The 21,839-nt window shown below is 55.8% G+C and overlaps 3 protein-coding genes and 1 non-coding gene across 4 annotated transcripts; 1 reads left to right on the plus strand and 3 right to left on the minus strand.

Annotated features, from left to right (window-relative positions):
• Nucleotides 1-408: 408 nt before the first annotated feature.
• On the minus strand, nt 409-4,432 carry NPFFR1 (neuropeptide FF receptor 1). The gene is made up of 4 exons (XM_088168719.1): nt 4,308-4,432; nt 2,319-2,612; nt 1,629-1,728; nt 409-1,299 (listed from the first exon to the last, which is right to left on the minus strand). The coding sequence occupies exons 1-4, from the start codon at nt 4,348-4,350 to the stop codon at nt 516-518; spliced, it is 1,221 nt and encodes a 406-aa protein (XP_088024845.1). The 5' UTR covers nt 4,351-4,432; the 3' UTR covers nt 409-515.
• A 1,052-nt stretch (nt 4,433-5,484) lies between these two features.
• LRRC20 (leucine rich repeat containing 20) lies at nt 5,485-11,949 on the minus strand. The gene is made up of 4 exons (XM_014882235.2): nt 11,874-11,949; nt 10,945-11,094; nt 9,369-9,536; nt 5,485-6,030 (listed from the first exon to the last, which is right to left on the minus strand). Exons 1-4 carry the CDS (start codon nt 11,941-11,943, stop codon nt 5,879-5,881), a joined length of 540 nt encoding a protein of 179 aa, XP_014737721.1. The 5' UTR covers nt 11,944-11,949; the 3' UTR covers nt 5,485-5,878.
• An 819-nt stretch (nt 11,950-12,768) lies between these two features.
• Nucleotides 12,769-12,840, minus strand: TRNAE-UUC (transfer RNA glutamic acid (anticodon UUC)). Its single transcript has one exon. It is a non-coding gene; the product is annotated as a tRNA-Glu (tRNA).
• A 102-nt stretch (nt 12,841-12,942) lies between these two features.
• On the plus strand, nt 12,943-14,773 carry EIF4EBP2 (eukaryotic translation initiation factor 4E binding protein 2). The gene is made up of 3 exons (XM_014882298.2): nt 12,943-13,121; nt 13,763-13,939; nt 14,022-14,773. Exons 1-3 carry the CDS (start codon nt 12,983-12,985, stop codon nt 14,051-14,053), a joined length of 348 nt encoding a protein of 115 aa, XP_014737784.1. The 5' UTR covers nt 12,943-12,982; the 3' UTR covers nt 14,054-14,773.
• Nucleotides 14,774-21,839: the final 7,066 nt, after the last annotated feature.

Consider the following 21,839-nt stretch of genomic DNA (forward strand, 5'->3'; position numbering starts at 1 on the left):
GGGATATCATGGGATGGCATGGGATAACATGGGATAGCCTGGCTTGGTACAACACGGCCACAGCATTGCCCATCCCAATGGTTCATTCCCCATGGCCATGATGGCATTGGGTAGCATGGTCCGGCACACTTTGGTCCTGCCTGGCATGGCCATGGCAGCGTGGTTTGGCATGGTCCTGCATGGCATGGCTTGGTCCAGCACGACATGGTGCTGCATGCCTGTCCATGGCATGGCCAAGCCTGGCACAGGACAGCCCTGTGGATTCTGGATCCCTGCATTCCCTCGCCCTGTGCCTGCACTGGGGATGGGGAAGGGGAGTTCTGGTAGGGGCCTTTGGTGCCAGGGGGCTCAGCTGGGGTCCCTCAGGATGGATGGGGGAAGTGGAGGAGCCAGTCCAGGGACAAGGCATCAGTAGGATACACCTTTATTTTGCTGTCTTGTGGCCATAATGTGGCAAATCCCCACTCCCCACCCCACAAGCCCTTGGTCCAGAGTGGTTTGGTCGCCATGGCTCCTCAGCCATCCCACGCAGGGACCCCGGCATGGCGCAGGGCCGGCGGCCCCGACTTGGACACGGCAGGCGAGTCGCTGGTTGGTGCCTGGGTGAAGATGCGGTTGCGGGTGCCAAAGAGGATCCCACGGCCGTGGCTCCGGGGGGTGTAGGGCCTGCGCTGGCAGAGGGGGGCCCTGAAGACCTCCTGGAAGCCCCGGCGGAAGTTCTCGTTGAAGTAGCCGTAGATGATGGGGTTGGCGCTGCTGTTGAAGAAGGCCAGCCAGTGGGCGAATGGGTAGACGTAGACGGTGAGCAGGCGGAGCTGGCCCTCGCTCAGCCGCCCGTAGTCCGTCAGCAGCATCAGCGTCCAGAGGGGCAGCCAGGAGATGGTGAAGAAGAGGGCAACGATGATGAGCATGTTGATGACCTTGGCCTTCCTCCTGGAGATCCTCCTCCCTTCCGGCTCCTCTCCGCCGTGGGCAGGCGCCACCGACTTGAAGAGCTTGAAGGCGATGCGGGCGTACATGATGACGATGAGGGCGAGGGGAGCCACGTAGATGTGGGAGAAGAGGACGGTGGTGTAGATCCTCCTCATCCCTGTCTCGGGCCAGGCCTCCCAACAAGAGTAGAGAGGGTAGGAGTTGTTGTAGGTGTCCACCATGAAGTGGTGTTCCTCCCTGGTGACAGTCAGGGTGATGGCGGCGGGGCACATGATGAGCAGAGCCAGCACCCAGATGATGGCGATGGTCAGCAGGGCTTTCCTCAGCGTCAGCTTCTGCCGGAAGGGGTGGACGATGCAGCGAAACCTGTGGGAGAACAGCTGGTGGTGGCTTTGGGCACCAGGTGGGGACATCCCTGGGGAAGGAGGGTGGCCAGGAGCAGGGATGGCAAGGGAGGGAGGGTGGGTTGCTTTTTACACGTTTTGTTGGCAGAGATAGGTTGGTGTTTTCAGCCCTGTGTGGGGAAGGACGTCTTGCTGGAATGCCCCATGGACCTCTTTGTGGTCCTCCTGGAGATCTGTGACATACTCCTGAGATTCCCAGGAGCTTTCCTGCAATGGCAACCACACAGGGCACCTGGACCTGCTGGAGATTGTTTGGTCCCCATGTCCCCACACGTCCCCACGGCAACGTACCTCTCCACAGCGATGGCGACCAACGTGAAAACAGAGGCGGAGACGGACATGCCCTGCACCAGGCCGCTCATTTTGCACATGGTGTTGTCAAAGGGCCAGCCTGTGAGGGGACACCATGGAAGGTGTAGGTGCCTCTGGCTCACCCAGCTCCCTTTAGGTGTTCCCATCCACCAGTGTTGTTGCTGGGGGATGCTATGTCCTGCTCCTAACAGGGGGCTTGTGTGGAGATAGCCTTTAGCAGCATGGATCCTTGAAGAAGAACCCCAAAATTGGTAAAGAAGATGCACATTGCACTTAGAAACTCAAGGAACATGGTGGCTGACATTTTTCCTACCGACTTTGGGACCCTCAATCAGAAGGACTTTCATCTTGTTTCTTTGACCCCAATACCAAGGCAATAAATAAATCACACCCCATAATCAATAAATACAAACCCTGCCCTATGGCCTGGCTGCTGCTGCAGCTGAGCCCTCCCAGCTCCCTTATCTTTGGAAAGGTCAACAGGCAGAGCTGAGCCAGCATAGGAGAAGGTGGATGCAGAAAAAATAGGAGGGTTTTTTTCAGCATTGCTTGGTGAAGAATGGCTGAACTTCAAACAAATATGCAAATGCAGCATTATTTTACCACAAATGGCCAAAAACCACTTTCTGTCCACTCCTCATCTCTCTCCCCTTCCTCTGCCCTGCTCACCTGTGATGAGGTTGTCCACCAGGGTGGTGGGCATGCAGAAGATGCCCACCAGCAGGTCGCTGATGGCCAGGTTGAGCAGGAACATGTTGGTGACCGTGCGCATCTGGCGGTTCTTCACCACGACGAAGCACACCAGGACATTGCCAACCACGCACATGAGGAAGATGAAGGTGTAGGCCAGGATGAACATGAGGGCCACAGGGGAGGAATGCTGGTAGTATGCCAGGAAGGTGTAGTTCTCCCTCAGGAGGTGGCTGGTGCTGGAGTTGGGCCACCAGGTGCCATTGGAAGGGCCTGGGGAAGGGAAGGCAGGAAAATGAAGCCGGGAGAGAATAAAGTAATTATTCTCTTCATTTCTTAATGCCTCCAGAGGTGGATTTCATATTTATTCCAGTGACCAGACTGGCTGGGACATGTCCTGCTGGACTCATCTTCGTGCCCCAAGAAGTCTCCTCTTCCTTGGGTTACACTGCTCAAGGTTCTGCTGCACCTCAGACAAATTATTATTTTACATCATTATTATTTGATACCATTGATATCATTAGCGTTTGATGCAACTATTGTTTTATATCGTTATTACTTGATGTCATTATTATTTGCATCATTCTTTTGATGAGGAATTAGTGCAGAAGACACCCTGATCTCGTGGGCCTTGTTTTAGGGGTGATGCAAGGAAGACACATCCACATCCCGACGCTCCAATGCTCCAGCCTTATGGGAGCTGTATCCGTGTGCTCCCAGTCACGGCTGGCCTGGGAACATCCCTGCCCCTGGGTGGCTGCCACTTCTCCTTGTGCTTCCCAGGTTTACGATTCGATATTCCGAAAAATCTTATTCTCCCCGGCAAATAACCAAGGGAAAAGGGCTGGGGCAGAGGACACCCTCCCCTACTCTCACATCTAAAGCGATAGTTGTCATTCTGATCATTATCTGGGAGCTTCTGATGGAGGCTCGGGGGTGGCGTTTTGTCACCACGGATTGAACGGGGAGCGAGGCTCGGCAGCTCCCACCCTCGGGCTTCCCCAGCCGCACGCAAGCAGGGATGCGGGAGGATGCCGGGCGTGGGCAGGAGCTGCCTGCAGCGGTGACGGGACTGGCTCCGGGAGAATCCAGGCTGCAGTGGTGAGGCGAGGAAAAGCAGAGTTTAGCTTTAGGGCTCAGCCTAAGCGCCTGCAGGTCAGCCCTGCGCTGAGACAGCCTTCCAAAGCCACTGTGTGATGGGTGGCTGGAGCATCCCCCTATCCCTGCGCCGATGCCGGTGCTCAGCTCGCCAGCCGAGATGCTTTTCCCAGCCACCGGGACCACCTCAAGGTTCCGGCAGGCAGGAGGGCTCTATCCAGCCCCTAATACCCCGATCCTGGGAGTGGGATTCGGACAACACATCTCAGAAAGGCGCTGGGAGGGGGGGGGTTGCAGCTGACACCGGAGAAGGAGCCTCTTGGACAGGCAGGAGTTAGCGAGATCGAGGGCCCAAGATTCTCCAGACAGTCGGTATCAGATGCGTGAACCAGCTTTGTAAGCAGGAGCAATAACAAAGACTGTAATGAGATTGCCCAAAACCTGTGATATTAAACCTGAAAGTTTGCTGGACTTTATCTTTGGGGGCTGCAGTGCAGCATGAGCAGGAGGCTGGTATCTTACGGAATTGGAGGTGGTTTTAAAAGCAAGGTGGAAATGGGGAAAGGAAAATAAGGGGCTGCTGAGTAGCCGGGTTGGCGCTGGATGGATGAATGAATGAGAGGATAGATGGATGAATGGGTGCTAGGAATGGATGGCCGGATGGATGCAGGCGTCTTCAGTTCAGCACTGACACTCTCGGACGTGGTGACAAGGGGATGGGAGAACCGGCGGGGGAGGATGGACCACCTGCCTCCCTGCCCGGCTGTGGGAAACCACCGCAAGGAAAGGCTGATCCGATGGAAAAGGGGGCTGGGGTGAGGGGTGCGTAGCTTTTTGGGGGAATAAAATCAATCAGGTCTTGGCACTCACCTCCGCCGGCCGGACCCGGCTCCGGGGGCTGCATCGCTGCCATGCAGTGGCTACCGCCGGAGGCGATCTGCTGCCCGGGGAGGGGACGCAGCTCTCCCCCGTCCCTCCCTGCGTCCCTCCCGCCCGGTCCGGAGCCCCGGTGCGGCCGCCGCGGTGCCGCCGCGCCGGTTGCGGCTGCTCGCCGGCTGCAGCGGAGAAGGGGAGGGGTGGGATACAGCCTCCAATCGCCATGGATACCGGGAGACCCGCGGGCAGCCCCCCGCCGATGAGGCAGCGCGGGGGCGGGCAGCCCACGCGGGACGAGGAGAGGGAGGGAGCAGGTTCGCTCCCTAGGCAGGGTCGGGGTCTGTGTCCCCTCGCTGCCGCCGAGGTCCCCGCACTGGTGCTGGCAGCTGATGGCCGATGTCCCCAGCAGCGCTCCTATCCATCCCGGGAGGAAAATATGCTAGGAGCCTCAAGACGAGTGGGAAGATCCCCCACTCATCAATCCACACACACGGGAAAAGCCACACGATGTTTAGAAATGCTGGTCCTGGCTCCAGGCTGCTCCACACAACCCCAGCTCCTCCAGCATGCCCAACATCTCTTACCATAATCTTTTAGCAAAGTTTGGCAAGTCTGGAAGTCAAATATTTACAGGATTTACCATTCCTGGCTGTCCCCAGCCCGCATACACCATTGGGAAGTGTTTGTCCCCTAAATACCCAAAGGAACAAACAAGGGAGATGTTTAAACAAGACGTTTTGAGATAACACCTGGGGTTTCTCCCAGGAGTTGGTTGTTTTTTTTTTTTTTTAGCAGGCAGCCAGCTGCTAAGGGACATGGGTGTGCTTGGCAGTGGCCTCCCTGCCACCGAGAAGCCACTCTCTCCAGGACACTTTTTCCTGGGAAGTGAATCAGTGCAACCTGAGGACCCACAGCACCCGAGAGGTGGGCACACACTTCTGGGGACACTGGCATTGGGTCACTTTGGTTTCTACGGTGAAAAAACAGAAGGGAAGAAAAATCCCTTGGAAATCAAGGAATTTTCCAGGGAAATACTGCTTGGGTCTGGGAGAATCCAGCTGGAGGCTGCAGTGAGCAGCTGTGCAAAGGGGCTTCTTTAAGGACAAGGCTGGTAATTCGAATTTAATCAGAAACAAACCCCCCGAGGTAACAGGAAAGCTTTTAATCAGGCACTTGGCACACCACCACGTCAGCAATTCCGGGGAGAACCCTTACAGCCGCAGGGATGTCCTCCACCATCCCGGCTGCTTCCCATCACCACTCAGGTGGGAGGGTGAACATCCAGATCCCCCCCAGCTTTACCCAAACCTCCCACCAGATGTGTCGTAGCTCCTCTGCATCTCCAAAACACATAAGCAGGAGATTGCCTGGCTCGGGATTTGGCAGAGCCATCCCTCCACGGAGGAGCCCCGCTGCTTGCTTTTAATTTAGGAAAAACGAGGCACTCGCTCGGGTTTGGGACCCGCTGGCTGCAGCTTTGGGACAGAAACACGGGCGTAGCAGGAATTGACCTAAGCCAAACCACTCCGGTGGGCAGTCACCCCTCGGGACTCCCTGGGATCCTGTCAGGCTTTAGGGATGGGCTCCTCTGGGGACAGCAGCACCTCGAAGGGGACGAGGGGCCGGACCAGCAGCCGCACCTCGGGGCCGACGGGATTCGCCCGCAGGTTGAGGCTCCGCAGCAATGCCATGGAAGCCAATTTATCCGTCGGCACCTCTGGAAAGAGAGCACGGAGGTGAGGATCCGTCCTGGAGGAGCAGAAGGGATGAAAGCTCCTCTTGATGGACAGGCTGCAGTAAACCCCGCTCCTGCCCGTCTGCAGGCTTTGATCAAAACAGAAACACAGTGAAATATTAATTTATCCAACTGCTCAGGCTTGATAAATGGTTATGGGTTGGACTCGCTGGGCTCAGAGGCTTTTTCCAACCTAAATGATCCCGTGATTCTACGAAATGTGGCAGCACGGTGCAAACTCCGGGATATCCAATGTGGGCACTGCCCTCTGGTTCTCCCAGTGCTAATTAACACCCCTGCTGGCACAGTAAATCGGGGTGCAAAGACTTATTCCCTGATTTTATGCCCGGTGTTGCAATGCCCAGGAGCCCTCTCCAAGCTAACAGGAGGGCACGTGGTCTTTGTCCTTGTTGGACAGACTGCAAAATGGCTCTCAGCCACAACAGGCACCCTTCTATTTTGCAATTTCCATGAATTTGGGTGTTGTCCTTTGTAAAACATTACATTTACAAACTCTGCTTTAAAAAAAACAGGTTCAGCTCAGCTGGATGGTCCCAATGTGAATACACTGAGAGCAGAGGAATGAGATTGATAAGGAAACCTAACCATTAAGCTCATTAAAAGGTGATAGATTTTGATACAATTCACAATATTTTGGGCTTGCAAAGCCCACCTGTCTGACTAACCTAAACCAATTTCTTCTTAATTTGGCCACCAAAATGACAAGAGCCTTTTATATCCCAGCTCCTGGAGCAGAATTGCAGAGTTGTAATTATATCTGGTAGAGGATTATGTGATTTTTAAACCATGAAACTTATTTTGTGCTGGAAAAAGACTCAAACACTTTGATGCCTTTGTTTTTTCCCTCTTTCTCCTCCAGAAAACTGTGTTATTTTCCATTTACAAATTCCCTAGGAGCGCATATCTCATCAGGCAGAGCTTCACATGAATTTTTTTAATAACTGTTCTTCATGGTGGATTTGTTCTCTGCCATTGCCCCATATAATTTTGCTTGCTTTTTATTCCCTTGAAGCACAAAAGTAATATTTTTTTCATAGATCATTCTATTTAATCATCATCCAATGCAGCAGAGAATAAGAAGTTTAATCATCCTCTTATGCAGCATGATAAAGTTAAAAGTGCTTTCACCCATTTTGCTTAAATTAGGGAGTTTAGTGAAGTATTTTGGGGACCAAGACCTTCCCAGGCTGGGAACAGCTCTGCACCTGAATTCTAGGTAAGGAGCAATGACTCACCCCTGGCGTGAAGGGCCAGGCAGGGCACACAGTGCAGCCTGAATTATTCACTCTGCCTTCACCAGTTTAGCAAAAATCAGGGAGGGAAAAGGCTTTTAGATGATTAAAGCAGAATGTGATGGTGAGTGACACCACTGTGGAATGGTCTGGGTTGGAAGGGACCTTAAATCCCATCCAGTCCCACCCCTGGATGAGGCAGGGACACCTCCCACTATCCCAGCTTGCTGTAAGCCCCATCCAATCTGGCCTTGGATGCTTCCAGGAATCCACAGTGGCTCTGTGTCAGTGTCTCATCACCCTCACGGGGAAGAATTTCTTCCCAATATCCCATCCCCTTTTGTCCCATCTCAAGAGGACAAAATCAACCAGAGCTGCCCCCAGCAGTGACCTCCCCAGCCTTGGCAGCAGTCTCAACATCATTCCTATTAAACCATTAATTGAGGAATAAGGGAAAGAGAAGCTGAAGCTCCAGGCACCAAAACATCCCCATGGATTTGGGACTTTAAAACGCTGATTTGCTATAACTCTAATTATCAGGGAAAGAGTTAAAAGCACTGACAGTAATATATACATAATTACAGTCCAGGGTTAAGAGCTTATTTAGATGAAAAGGGTGGCTTGTGGCACTAAACGTCTCCTTTCACAGAGCCCACAGTCTCCAGGCAGGCATTAATTAATCTCCTCTCACTCCTGTTTCCCTTTGGAAAACATCACCGACCACCTCCAGCTCAATATGTCTTAGTGGGTCACTCAGCTGTTTCAGCAGGAGCTTTCAAATCGGTTTTGCAGCCCTGGCAGGAGCCTCTCCAGCATTCCTGGGATGGCAGAGGAGGACAGGCAGGCCCAGCACTGGCACAGCACCACAAACCAGGGGATCTGCTACCCTACAAACACAAGCTCGTGTGCAAGGGAGCCTGGAACCTAATTGGGAAGGGCTGGTAGGAACAATCTGATTCCCTAGGGCTTTTTTTCCTTGGGAAAAACGGGCTGAAACATCCCTGGCTTTCTGGTCTCTACCTCTTCCCTTTCCAGAAAATGTGTCAGATAAGCTCACGTCACTTATTTCTGCAGCCAGACAGCATCATGTGCATTACTCAGACATATCCCCGCAACATTTTGGCTTGAAACTGTTAAATTTCACTCTGTTTTTATATTCCCCACATCGGGAGGACACCTCCCAGCAGAGGGGAGCCTGGTGGGAGGTGACCAAGCCTTGTTCTCCTCCCAACCCAGGATCAATCCAGCTGGATGCAACCTTTCCTCCCTGCATTTTAGCAGGAAAAAAGGCATCAAAAAGCTGCATTCCCTTCTTCCAGCACCCTGCTTCCACAAAACAAGTGGGGAAAATGCTGTTTGGAGACCAGGTCAGATTGAAATCAGCCAATTAAACTCAAAAAGCAGTGGAGGGAACTAAAAGTGAGACAGGTATCTCCTGGAAGTGGGAGAGAAAAAGAGGGTGAGGAAAAGCCGTGCCTTCCTCTGGCTCCTGTGGAAGCAGTTTTTAATTCCAGTGTTTCTACAGGCACAGCCGGGGAGCAGCTGATGTGAGGCTGTTAATAAACCTCGTGTTTGCAGGCAGCAACTTTCCCAGCAGCAGCTGCAGCAATCCCAGATAAAACAGCAAAATTGAGTAGACTCCGTAGATATCGACCTCCCTGGGGGTCTGTGGGATGCTCCAGCCCGGGCCCTTTGAAAGCTGCAACCTAAATAAATCCCCTTTTATCTCTGTACAACAGCTGCCCCCTTTCCCCAGCTTTTGGAGACTCCAAAGCCTTCAGCTTTTGCACATGAAAGATTTTCCTGCCACTGCAGGGCTGGGGGATGAGCATCTCTCACCATTCCTTTAATGTAATATTTAGGGGATTCTGTAGTGTTAAACAGCTCCTGTTTGCTCTGGGAAATGTTCAGGTGGGCCCATGCCCTTGCTTAGCCTGGCAGCGAACATCCCAGCTGCCTGCAGCATCTTTTCCCTGGGAGGTGGTGAAAAAACCGGGAAAGGAAAATGGCTAAGCAGGCTCTGATTATTTAAAGCACCTTTTTCCAGTGGGAAATGGTTCTCCTCACCTGCGATCTCGTTCTCTTCCAGATCGATGGTCTCCAGGGCGGGGACAGTGGCCAGGGGCTCCGGGAAATGCCGGAACCTGTTGCGGGAGAGGTCGATGGCCCGGAGGTGCAGCAGGGAGGTGATTTCCTCGGGCAGGCGGTGCAGGTAATTGCCTGCCAGGTTGAGCTCTGGGAAGAGAGAAGGGAGGCGGTGGGATGTAGGGAAAAAGACGGGAAAATAACTAATGCAGCCTCTGCCTCCCGTGGACTGCCAGATCCATCGGTGGGATTCCAGCTCCAAAAATCGCGTTTTCACTTTGCTATTTTCCGTGGTTGCCATTGAAGATTTGCCTGCTAGGGGTACCACATTTAGGAATGATGTTTTTGTTGGTTTTCTCAGGCTTTGCTAATGAAATTGGGCAGCCTTTTGCAGGCAGGGTCTGTAAAAAATAAGGGATATTTCCTCCTAAGGTCAGTGCAATTACCTTCCCAGTGGACATTTGTCATGGCTTAAGATAGCTCTCTACATTCATGTGCCTAAACCTCTTCTGAGGAATAAAGAGAATGGTGGAAGGAAGGCTTTTAGGTGTGAAAAATATCTATTTTTCTCAGTTTACCCATCTGTGATGCTTTCCCACCCCAGAAATAAGCTCCCGTGGGACCAGGAGCAGCACTCCTGGGGACAGAACCCAAATCCCGCTGTCCCAGTGCCCTTCTCCAGTGACACAGGGCTTTCTGCACTATAAATACCCACACAAGCTGCCCTGCCCCTGCTAATACCTGGTATTTATAGGTCCTGCCTTATTCAGATTGTCCCCAGCCTGTCTCAGTCTGTTCCTGCTGAGATCCAGCACAGTTCATTGCAGGAGTGATTGGCTCACTGGTGGAGCAAAGCCCTTGCTGGGAAACAAGGGCATCTTTTTACCTTCAGGGCTTGTTGTGCTGTCGAGAAAATGAAAATTGATTTCCTTTGCTCGACGTGTTTCCTTTCCCCAGCCCAGGGGTGTTCTCACAGCTCCAGAACAAGGGAAGCCTCCCCAGGCACCCACCACAGTGGCATTTGTGTGGTACGTTGCAGGAATAAAATTGATTTTAGAGGCTGCCAGAGCATCCCCAGTGCCGTCCTCAGTGTTCAATACCGTGGTACTGGATGCTCTGGATGCTTGCATGGCCATTTTTTAGCGGATTAGCCTCTGGCTGCTATCTCTGGGCTCAGCAGGGAGGTGTCCCCCGCTCCCATCTCCTGCAGTGATTAACTCTCACTGATGTCTCACTAATTAGTAGGCACAGCCTGGATTGCCCCGTCTCTGCCATGCCTCGTTGTTATCCCCAAGCTGCCTTTCCTGTCCTCCTCCCTCCTCAGCCCCATCCTTGGAAGGAGCTGGAGGGTGATGAGCGACCCTGACACCAGTTTGGAAGGGTGGGTGAGAGCAGAACCAGTGTCCTCGTTCTTCAGGGGGCAGAAGGTATAAGGCAAAATGGATTTTTTTGGGGTCTGAACTAATGCTTGCAATGAGGTGAGAGCTCAGGGGAGACTCCCGGGTGCTTTGCCCTCTCTGCAGCAACCTGGGGGCTCCTGGAAGTGGCAGTCCCTTACCTGTCAGCTGGCTGAAGGTGGTGACAAACCGGCTGGTGATGGACTTGAGCTCATTGTTGGCCAGGGAGATGCGGTGGATCCCCTCAGTGACGCTCCTCATGGCTTTGTAGATTCCAACGGGGAAGCTCATCAGTTTGCAGTTGGCCAGATCTGCGCTCAGAGAGACCCAGGCAAGGGTCTAAAAACTTCAGTCATCCACTCCCCCGTGTCCCTAATTCCCTGGGGATGCTTATTCCAGCGCTGATGGGGATGGAGCAGGGATTTCCCTGGGCTGGATTTCTCACTGTCATGGGCGGTTGGGAGGGGAAAAACATTTGGTTGCGCTTCTCACCTCCTGGCCTTCTTGCTTTGTCCTGAGCAGTTTCTGTTTCCCCTCCCAGGAGACGCGAGGGATGGAAACTCTGTAATCCCAGTCCCAGGACGGGCTCTGCTTCCTGCCCCCTTCCCCAGAAGCACTGTGGGGGCTGATGGAGCAAGCTCCATCCTCCCACGTTTCGCTCAGGAGGATGTGGAGAGCCTGAGTGATACAGCTCCAGCTCCTGGCACATGTTGGTTTATATCCCAGGGCCAGGAATCCAGTGGGAATAAAAATGAATGGCTTTCATCTCTCTCCTTTGATGAACTGCACCCCACTCTTGGATATTAGCTGGGAATGGGAACATTTCAGGAAAACGCACATCTGACAAGGAAACATGGGAAAAAACCTGCTACTGCCACTGCTCGCAAGGGGGGGACACATCCCATGGGATATGCTCTAACTTTGTGGGGCTGAGGGCCCTTTGGGGGAGCCTTTCTCTTCTCCAGAGCAGCGGGGAGGGAACGCCGACAGCTTTTTTTAGACTGTGGCATTGAAAAATAGAGCCCTGCTCCCGGATACCCGATCCTTGTCCGGGCCCCAGGCGGGAGCCGGGACGGAGCGCCGGGCTTACCCAGGGAATCCGTTTTGTTCTCCACCGTGTCGTTCACCTTCCTGGCCACCCGGGCCACCGCCTCGCCCATCCTCTTGTGCAGGCGGGCGGCCGGTCCCGCCGGGAATGCGCTTCGGACTGGGGGATCCAGGGCTGGAGGGAGAAACCAGCCACTCCGGCCTCTGGGAGAGGGATACTAAAAATAACCGGCAGGATCAGTGTTCCCAGGGGAGGGAGGGAGGCTGTGCTGGGGCTGGCATGTCCCTCAGGGCTAAGACTCCCAGCTTTCCAGGATGGTGCTTTCGGGGTATGCAGATGCATCCTTTTCCCTAGCTTGGGATATGGCGATGTATCCCCTTTCCTGGCATGGGATATGGGGGATCCATCTCCTTTCTTGGTTTGGGAAATGGGGATGCATGTCTTTGGCTGGTCTGAGACATTTGGATACATCTCCCTTCCTGGTATTGGATATGACATTTTCCTGGTTTGGGATATGGGGATGAACCCTATTCCCTGTTTTGGGATATGGGCATGGGACTCTTTTCCTTGTGTGGGATATGGAGATGCATACCCTTTCCTGGTCTGGCATAAGGAGATGCAACCCGTGTCCTTATTTGGGATATACGGATCCATGCCTTTTTCCCGGTTTGGGATATGGAGACGAATGCTATTCCCTGCTATAGGAAGTGAGGAAACAACCCCTTTCCTGGTTTGGGATATGGAGATAATTGCTACTCCCTGCTATAGGACACGGGGAAAAAAATCCTTTCCTGGTTTAGGGTATGAGGACGCACCTTCATTTTCCGGGCGACTTTATTCAGCTAGGTCTAGCCAAAACATTTCGGCCGAAGGAGTCCTGGACGGGACGGAACGGCGGGACCCCATCACGACCACCATCTCCAAAAAGTCTCGTACCTTCCCACGCCGGGAGTCGAACCCGGGCCGCCTGGGTGAAAACCAGGAATCCTCACCGCTAGACCACGTGGGAGGCGCGTGCAGGGTGGCGCGGCGCCGCGCCTGCCCCCTGGCGGCGGCGGGGCCCGGGGCGGGCGGGGCGGGCCCGGGCCCGGGGCGGGGCCGCTCCGCCCGCGCCGCTCGGCGGGGACAAAGCGCGGCGCCGAGCGGGGGCCATGTCGTCCGCAGGCGGCCGCCAGCCCAGCCAGAGCCGGGCCATCCCCACCCGCACCGTCACCCTCAGCGACGCCGCGCAGCTCCCCGCCGACTACTGCACCACCCCCGGCGGGACGCTCTTCTCCACCACGCCGGGAGGTAAAAGCGCCGCGCCCGCCGGGGCCTCCCGGGGAGCGCGCCCGGGCCAGCCCGCCCCGAGCGCCGCGTGTCGCGGCCGTACCTATATCCCTCTATATCCTTTATCCCCTCTCTATGTGGTTGATATGTAGCGCCTGCCGCCCGTTCTCCTCGGCGCACACGCGTGGAGATGGGTTTGTTATTTTTCCGGGAGCGCGGAGGGTCCCGGCGGGGCGGCAGCTGGATCCCGGGACAGGTCGGCAGGAAGCTCCCGGTGGGACGCGGGCACCGAGGGCTCGGTGTCTCGGCCCTATCCCGCCCCGGGGTCGTGACATGGCTCGTCCCCGTGCAGAGGAGAGGGACACGTGGTGTTTCGGGGTGCCGCTTCCATCGGCATCTCCGGGACTCGGTCCCACCCCTGCCACGAGTTTGCCGGGACAGCGGGACCCAGCTGCCGCCGGAGTGTTTGGCCAGCGCCGAATTATCGCCTGTCGTGCCCAGATAAGAGCGGGCAGAGCGGCGGCGCGCACTCCCCAGCCCTCCCCGCCGATCTTTGGCGGAGAACCTTGGCCGGGGCGCCCGTGCCGCCGGGAAACTCCTTCGGCAAACAAGCGCTGCCGAACCGGATTCCCCCACTCTCCTCCCGTTCCCCCCCACACCAGGCACCCGGATCATCTACGACCGCAAGTTCCTGCTGGACCGCCGCAACTCCCCCATGGCCAAGACCCCGCCTTGTCACCTCCCCAATATTCCCGGCGTCACCAGCCCCGGCGAGGCCGGCGAGGAGCCCAAAGCGGACGCCAACAGCTTGAACCACCAGGAGAACAAGCCATCCATGGGTAAGGGTCCCCCGGGGCGGGACAGGAGGGATTTGGGGTGGAGGATGGCGCCCCTAACGCTGCTCTCCTTGCCTCTTGCCAGGGGACGATGCTCAGTTCGAGATGGATATCTGAGCGGGAACCACGGAGAGGCAGCGACTCCCCAGACCTGTGCACCCCCCATTCGGCTTAGCAGGATCCGTCCCGGCGAGGTGGAGGTGGCAGCGGTCCCCACCAGCGTCCCCTCCCCGCCCTCCTCCTCCCCCTCTTTTCTGGGGAGAGTGCAGCTCTGTTTTCTCCCCCTTTGCGGGTGACCGGTCCCAACATGTGCCAGACGGAGCATCCCTTCTGGATCCGGCCCTATTCCTCCTCTTCCACCTGCCAGCAGCCTGATCTCCACCAGGCTTCTTTTTAAAACACCCCTTTGCCTCCTCTGCTGCCTCGTGCCCCCTCAAAATTCCTGTCTTATTACCCAAACCTCCCATTGCCAGCAGCTTGGTGTTTCTGGAGCTGTGTCATCCCCTTTGCCCCCTTCTCCTGGAAAATTTGGGCAGCCTGTCGGGAGGAGGGGGAAACATCACTGCTAAAATCATGCGCCTGCTTCCACCCTGGGGAGGGTATTTTTCGAGTTTCCCTGGGATGTGTTGGCATTAAGTGAAGGACAACGTTAAGAGCCCGTTCCCTTCGGTGCTCCAGGGGTCCGATGTAGTCCCTGATGGAATCAGCCAGCGTGTCCACATCTCTTCTACCCGGATTTCTTCCATCTTGGCCCTCCAGCCAGGGGCTGTGTCCCCCACCCACCAGCCAGGACTCACAGCAATGTAGCCATATATTATAAAAATTCCCTTGCCTTTATTTTTGGTACTAAAAAGGGGTACTTTACCCCAAACGACTTTTTCTGGGCTGGGGCCGAGCGCCTCTGGGAAAGTGCTTTGTAGTGCTCGGGTTTTTTTTACCCTCCCGGCCCTTTAAAATGTGAATCCTACAGGGGGGAGATCCCTCTGGCACCGTTGGATGTCTCAGGAATCACTGGGTGTCCCTGGGGGCTCTGGGGGGCTCACCAGACACCGCAGGGATGGGGTGCTCTCCTCACAGGGTGCTGCCATCGATGCCATCCTCTGCTCAGTTTCCAGGATGGGATTTCTCCCAGCCGGATCACGCTACCGTGGATAAAGCATTTCCATGTTAACCTCCCCCTTTGCCAGCCTGGCATGGTGTGGCCATCTTGAACCTCCCCTGGAGATGGGATTTATTTTCCCCCTCTTTCCGTGCAGCTCTTGCTCTGACGAGCAGCACAGGGCAAGGCCGCAGCAGTGTCAGGCTGCACCCCCCAATCCCACCAGCCCCCCAGTTGTGATTTTTTTTTTTTTTTTTTTTTTTTTTTTTTTACTGCCTGTTGGGAGCCATCACCAGCTCCACAACCTTCTCAAGTGCCATTTTATCAGCCCCCACCTGAGTGCCTGCTCCACCCACCCTCCCTCCCTCGCTGGGGTCACCCCCCACCTCGGTACCCAGCCCTGGGGGACCCGTGCTGGGGGAGGGGGACATCCCACAGGCTTTGTGCACTTTCCATCCCGTAATTTATTTCTCTAGGTGTGTTTGGCACGGGGCGGCGCTGGTGGCGAGCTCCCATCTTCCAGCTGCTTCTCTCCAGGGAGGGGGGGCTGCCCCCTCGTTTTGGGGAGTGGGGGAGGGAGAAGCAAAAGCACAACCCCAGGGAATGGGGTTGTCTTTCCCATCCTTTTCCTCGCGTGGGAGGTGAGGTGAGCGCGGTAGCCCGGCCGCCGTAGGCGCACGAGTGAGTGAGTGCGAGTAGCAATATGTATATGCGTGTGGGTGGGTGGTGATAAGACACACACAAATATATATATTATATATAAATAAATATATTTTCCTTGAAGTAAAAGATCCTAGGAGGTCGGTTAGGCCCTCGGATCGAGGGAGAGGCAGGGGCAGGGACCGAGGACATCCTTGGCAGGGCGGGGACAGGCACCGTGGATGCAGGGACCTGGTGCCCTCAGGACAGCTGCTCGTTTAGGGAAACCTGCTCTGCTAGCCAAAAATAATTAGACCATATCCAAGGACAACGTGACTTAATGGACAGGAGCCGGAGGGAAACCTTTTTGTTGTTGTTGTTGTTTGTTTTTTTTCCTCGAAATGCCCCCTTTCCCAGCCTCCTTGTGTCTCTGTTCCCCATCCCAGCAATTTTCTCCCGGTTCTCTTGTAAGTGGGCTTGGGGCTGAGCAGGGAGGGAGTGCCTGGCCTCGCCGGGGCGTTCCTCTGCTAGTCAGGGGATCCATTCGGGATTTCTGTTGTTTTTTACCGTCTCTTCAAGCAGGTGTTTGGGAGGAGAAAAGCTCTCGCCAGTGGTTGCTGTTACAGTGAGATCAATAAAGATTTTGGTTCTTCTAAATCGAGGTGATTTGGACTGTAATTTAGTGGGGGGGAGGATTTTCCCTTCCCTTTGGAAAGCTCCCCTCATGGGAGTCATGCCCAGAGAGCAGGGAAGGGTCAAACCCTGTACCAGCAGCTGAGGGTTAAATTGAAAGATGTCACTTGAGAAGCCTGATTTTCCCATAGGTCTCCCGTGTGCAAAACTGCCCCAAACTGATCATTTGTCCTGTCTCCAGTGGCTGCCTCATCCCTGGAAGCCATCGAGGCCAGGTTGGATGGGACTTGGAGCAACGTGGTCTAGTGGAAGGTGTCCACCAACCTCGGCCTGGAATCCTTCAGGGATAGAACACCTTAATCTATGTTAATGTATTACATTGTAATATATTTTTAGTATTTTTTAATAGGTCAGTCTCTATTGTACCGTTCACTGTAATTGGGGAGGGGTCTGAGCAGCAAGAGCCTTTTTCCCCACTGGGGTGCTGAGGGATTGGCAGCAAGCCAGACACCCTCCGGCTACAGAGGGTGTCCTCAAATTTTTGTGGGTGCCTCAGCAAACCACCAGCATCCCTTGGGGATGCATCCCTTGAGGACAGCTCAGCTCTGTGTGTGAAATACCACAGCAGCACATCACATTCCCAAAGCATTCATATCCCAGAGGTGAAGCTGGGAGGGCGTTCCCGAGGGCTTGGGGGCCCTCTTGGAGCACCCTGGTTTGGCTGCACTCGGAGTGTTCCTGCCATGACCTCCCGTGGATTCTGCTCACATTGCAGCAGTTTAATTCTGCAGTGTCAGGGAAATTCGGAGCGTGCGTACGTACGGAGAGGAACACGACGAGAAAAATTGCTGACGAGGCATTTGGGCGCTTCTTTTCCCTGGATCTGGTTTTGCCCGTGCAATGCCAGTGACAACTGGTTCCCTTCCAAATTTTGGGGTGTTTTTTATGCGTTAATCCCAGCTACCAAAGCTCCTGTAGTGTGTGTGTCCCTGGATTTTGGTGTGCTCCTCCCTATGGAGCTTCTAGATACCGATTTGGGATCTTAAAATGGAGAATTAAAATAAATTTTAAAAATCATAAACTTTCAATCTAGGACTGTAAATGCAGCAGAGCAGCTGAGGGCAGGGTATTTTGGCTGAGCTGGGTGCTGGAAGCCTGGCTAGGATCTTGGATCCCAACGAACAAACTTTCCAGTCCTTCTTTCCAGCTGTTACCATTTTCGGACTAGCTCTGGTCTGCGTTTACATTCCTGGCCCTCCTTCCCAGTGCCAGTGAACGTGTTAATGCCGTTTTTCTCCTTTTCCTTCGCCCTGCTGGTGTCCTATAAACACTGATTCTGAGCAGCACCGAAGCCCTGGATGGTGCTGGGTGTGGGCAAGGCTGTAACGCTGGGGCGGCTGGGAGGGGAAGGTGGGCTTGGGGTCCTACCTGGGGGGCTCTGAGAGCCCACTGCTTTAACCCAAATGGAATGTGGGAAGGCAGGTGGGAGCCGAAAGGATTGGGGTTTTACGGATTAGCTGAAATAGCATCTTTGCTATGAGGCAGTGAGGGAAGCCTGAAGCTGCCTGATGGATTCGCTCTGTGCCGTGGTGGACTCTGGGCAGGAGATGAGCAGAGCTGGGTGCTGAACCTGCTGGTGCTGGTGAAGTCATGGCAAGAGCCCGCCACGGTGCCTGTAGGGTGCTGGGAAGCAGCTGGGTGGGCAGCAGCCTTAATTCCCAAGAGTCTGAGGGGCCTGAGCAAGAAAGGATGGCTCTGATACCTGGGGGGCTGGAGCTGCCCTGATGTTTCCTATGGAGACAGGCAGGGAGAGCAGGAGGTGTTCAAGTGGAGAAGGCTCCAGGGAGACCTTAGAGGCCCTTTCAGTGCCTAAAGGGGCTCCAAGAGAGCTGGAGAGGGATTTTGGAAAAGGGCATGGAGCGCCAGGAGAAGGGGGAGTGGTTTTGAACTGCCAGAGGACAGGGTTAGATGGGATATAGGGCTTCCATCACACACATCTTGTCTCCTATTTCTGCGAAGGGAAAGCACTTTTTGGCTTTGAGAGGTGCCGGCAGTGCCTTGATACCCCCAAAACTGCAAACCTGGCTGGGGTGGCGGCATCTGACGGTCCCCTCTCTGTCCCGACCCCTCTCTGGTTTGTCACCAGGAGATGATGGAAGGACGAGCCTGGTAGGGGGGTGCTGCGTGTTGGGGGTCCCCGATTCGATGGGGGCTGCGCGTCAGGGGTCCCTGAGGGCACAGTGGCTGTGTTTGGGGGATGCTGCGGGCCGGGGATGCTGCCTGCCGGGAGTCTCGGGGGTGTCCCGGGGGTGCAGAGGGCGGTGCAGGGGGCGTGTCCCGGAGCTGGGGGCGGTCCCGAACGCCCCTCGGCCCCGTCCCGGTGCCCGCCCCGGTCCCTCCCCCGCCGAGGCGCCGGCGGTCGGCGCGGCCGCGGGGCTGCGCTCCCGCCACCGCTCCCGCCGCCCCCATGGGGCGCCCGACGGCGCGGCCGGCCCGGCGCGGGAGCTGAGCCCGGAGCGCCCCAGGTACCGTATCCCCGCCGAGACCGAGCATCCCCCCTCTCCGGGCCGGGAATTTTCCCCCCGAACCCCAGGAATGGGTGTTCTCCCCGCTCCAGCCCCCGGAACCGGGCATCCCCCCGTCATCCCAAACCCGACCCCCGGGCCGCGCATCCGCCCCTCCCCGGGACCGGCTACCGCTCTCATCCCCTCCTCGGGGGTGGTGGGGGCCCTTTTCCCCACTCAGTGCGGTGGGAAGGGGATGGAGGGGGCAGGACCAGCCCTCGAGGGTGTCCCCCACCCTCCGGGAGAGTTTGGGATGGGCACCCGGGGGGCTTCTTAGGCAGGGTTGTCCCAAACCAGGCGGGACAACGGGAGGGAGGTTTGTTTTGCCCCTGGAGCACAGACCCCACAGCGTGGCCATGAGGTGCCCCAGCCGTGGCGAGGAAGGTTTATCCGGAGCCAACGCTGGGTTTCAAACCTCTGGAAAATAGATGGATCACTAGTTTTGAGGCCCAGCATGCTCCCCGCGGACGGCATCCTCCCCACCTCTCCTGCCTTTGCAGTTGCATTTCCTATTTAAAAGGGGCTTTTCTCTCCCTCTTTTGGCCTGGAAGCCAGCCCCAGCGGGCTCGGAGCCCAGCACGGCTGTCGGCCGGTGCCGGCTGTGCCTGCTGCGTGCGGCTCGAGTCCCCCAGAGTGAGTTTTGGGATTTACACCTCTTGGTTGTGCCCCCCTTGCACCCCCAAAAGCCGCCTGGGGAGCAGGCTCTGAAAGCGGGGAGGTGCGGCATGGCTGGAGGATGAAGATGGAGGAAGAAGAGGAGCAGATGTAGCCGAGGTCTGGGGCTTGGTTCGGCAGCCTCCCGTTTAGGGAGCACGGGAGGAGCGGGAAGCCCGGGATGCGTTTCCCGCTGGCACGTGCTGGGGATGGCGCAGAGCCCCGTGTGGGACTGAGGCACCCTCGCTGCCAGAGAGGATGTCCTAGGAGCAAGGGTGAGCTCCTGCCCGGCTCCTCGGGGCTGAAAACTTCCAGAAACCTCATCCAGACTGCGTTTCCGATGGCTGCCGGACTTTTCCGGACCTGCTTCCCTGCCCTTTCCGCGGTGCATCCTCTTAGTGCTGGGGAAGCGAACACCCCCTCATCTTCCCTGGCCGTGGCACCCCTCACATCCCGACCTGTGCTCCGGTTGTTTTTTCTCTCCTGGATGGGAGAAAACAGCGGGTTTTGGGGTGGCTGGGCTGGGAGCAGGCAGGCATTGCCTGAGGAGGAGGCAGACAGGCAGCGGTGGTGGGACATTTCCTTCCTGGAAGGCAGGAAGTGATTTATGTCTTTGCACGGAGCCTAAAAATAACGGGCAGGTCTCTGTTGTGAGCAAAACTCCTCTGGGATTTGCTTGATTTTTGCTTTATTTATTAAGAGAGCGGGGCAGGGGAGAGGAGATCTGAGAGCTCCGGGTCCTTCTGCATCCCAAACCACGGTGCTGGCGTGCATAAGGTGCTGCTTGTCCTGGGAAAGGTGTGGTCTGCAGCGCTTCCCGGCGTGGAAAAGCGGCCCCGTGTAAAAGGAGCCGTCCCGTTGCTCCGGCAGCCTTCCCCCTCGTTGGGAGGGGAGCCGTGGTTTGCTATGAATAGCACAAAATCATAGCCCTCGGCTTCCCAAAACGCCCCGGCCGGCTCCGCGTGGCGCTGGCCATCGCGGGCTTGCGAGCAGGGGATTGTGCTGGGGGGAGGCCAGCCCGAGTTCCCCACCCTTGGGGACACCCTGGTCCCCCCTGGCATCCGGAGCGGGGTCACACGGCAGAACCTCCGGCGGGGAGCAGCTTGGCAGGTCTGGTTTGGGTGTGGGGCTGTGGTGCTTCCTGGCAGGCTGGGGACTGCTTGGCGTGGGACAAAAGCTTTGCCCACAGGTCGCTGGTCTCTTTGGAGATGCCCCCAGCCTTTATCTTCGCGTTTTACGGCTTTTTATTTTGTTTTTCCTTTGTGCTACTGAAAGGAAACGCTTCAGGCGAGCGTGCTCACAGACCTTGAAACCACGGGCAGCGAGCTGACGGCACAACCGGAGCGCTGGTGCTTCCGAGTCAGGGCTTTGTTCCTCTTTCCATTGCTGCTCATTGATAAAACCCCTCACCTCAACAGCAAGCAGCCCAAGCATCTCCTGCCTGCCCAAAAAGCAGCACACCAAGGATGGGTGGCATGTGTCAGGGGAACCTGCCAGCGGGCCTTAAATGTTGAGGGGTACGAGGCAGCAGTTACAGGTGGGCTCTTTGAAAAACCCTGGAATCACTGAATGGTTTGGAAGGGACCTTAAAGGTCATCTCATTCCACCCCCTGCCGTGGGCGGGGACGCCTTCCACCAGCCCAGGTTGCTCCAAGCCCCATCTAACACTTCCAGGAATGTAATTCTCTCCAGGCTGTGCTTAGCAAGGCAGGTTAATAACGCTGATGAATAATGCAAGACAGGTTTGTGAAGGAGCCTGGATACCATTCCCAATGGATACTAGCATCCTCCTCACGGCAGGGAGCAGATTGGCATCCCCGTTTTTGGGGTGACTTCTCCTCCATTCCCCGTCTCAAACATCTTTCCCTGGCTTCAGGGTGAGGAGTTTTAAATGAAGTAACTAAAGGCAAGTTGGTACATGGAGGATGGGGAGGTGGCACTTGCTTTTCTGCCAAAAGACAGGAGCATGTTGGGGAGGGGGTGTGAAATGCCTGATCCTCATTATTCTGGATGCTCCTGCTTGGATTTGGGGGCAGGCATCCCACTGATGCTTCCCTGTGGTGCTTGGTAGATGCTGGTGCCAGTGATCCCAGCCTGATTGGGAAATACCTCCGGACTTTCTAGGAAATGCTGCTTATTTAGTTATGTGTTTGGCCACTACCACTGTCTTTCTGAGGAGCTTGTGAGGATGGAGGGCGGTCGCTTTTGCTCCTTTAAAGATATTAATAAATCAGTCAAGGCTTGTAAAAGCAAAGCTGGCTGCTGCAAAGTTGCCTTTCCAGGGCCTTTTCCTGCCCCTGGCAAAGCACTTTTA

This window comes from Sturnus vulgaris, chromosome 8 (assembly GCF_052056855.1).
Source record: "Sturnus vulgaris isolate bStuVul1 chromosome 8, bStuVul1.hap1, whole genome shotgun sequence".
Taxonomy (NCBI): domain Eukaryota; kingdom Metazoa; phylum Chordata; class Aves; order Passeriformes; family Sturnidae; genus Sturnus; species Sturnus vulgaris.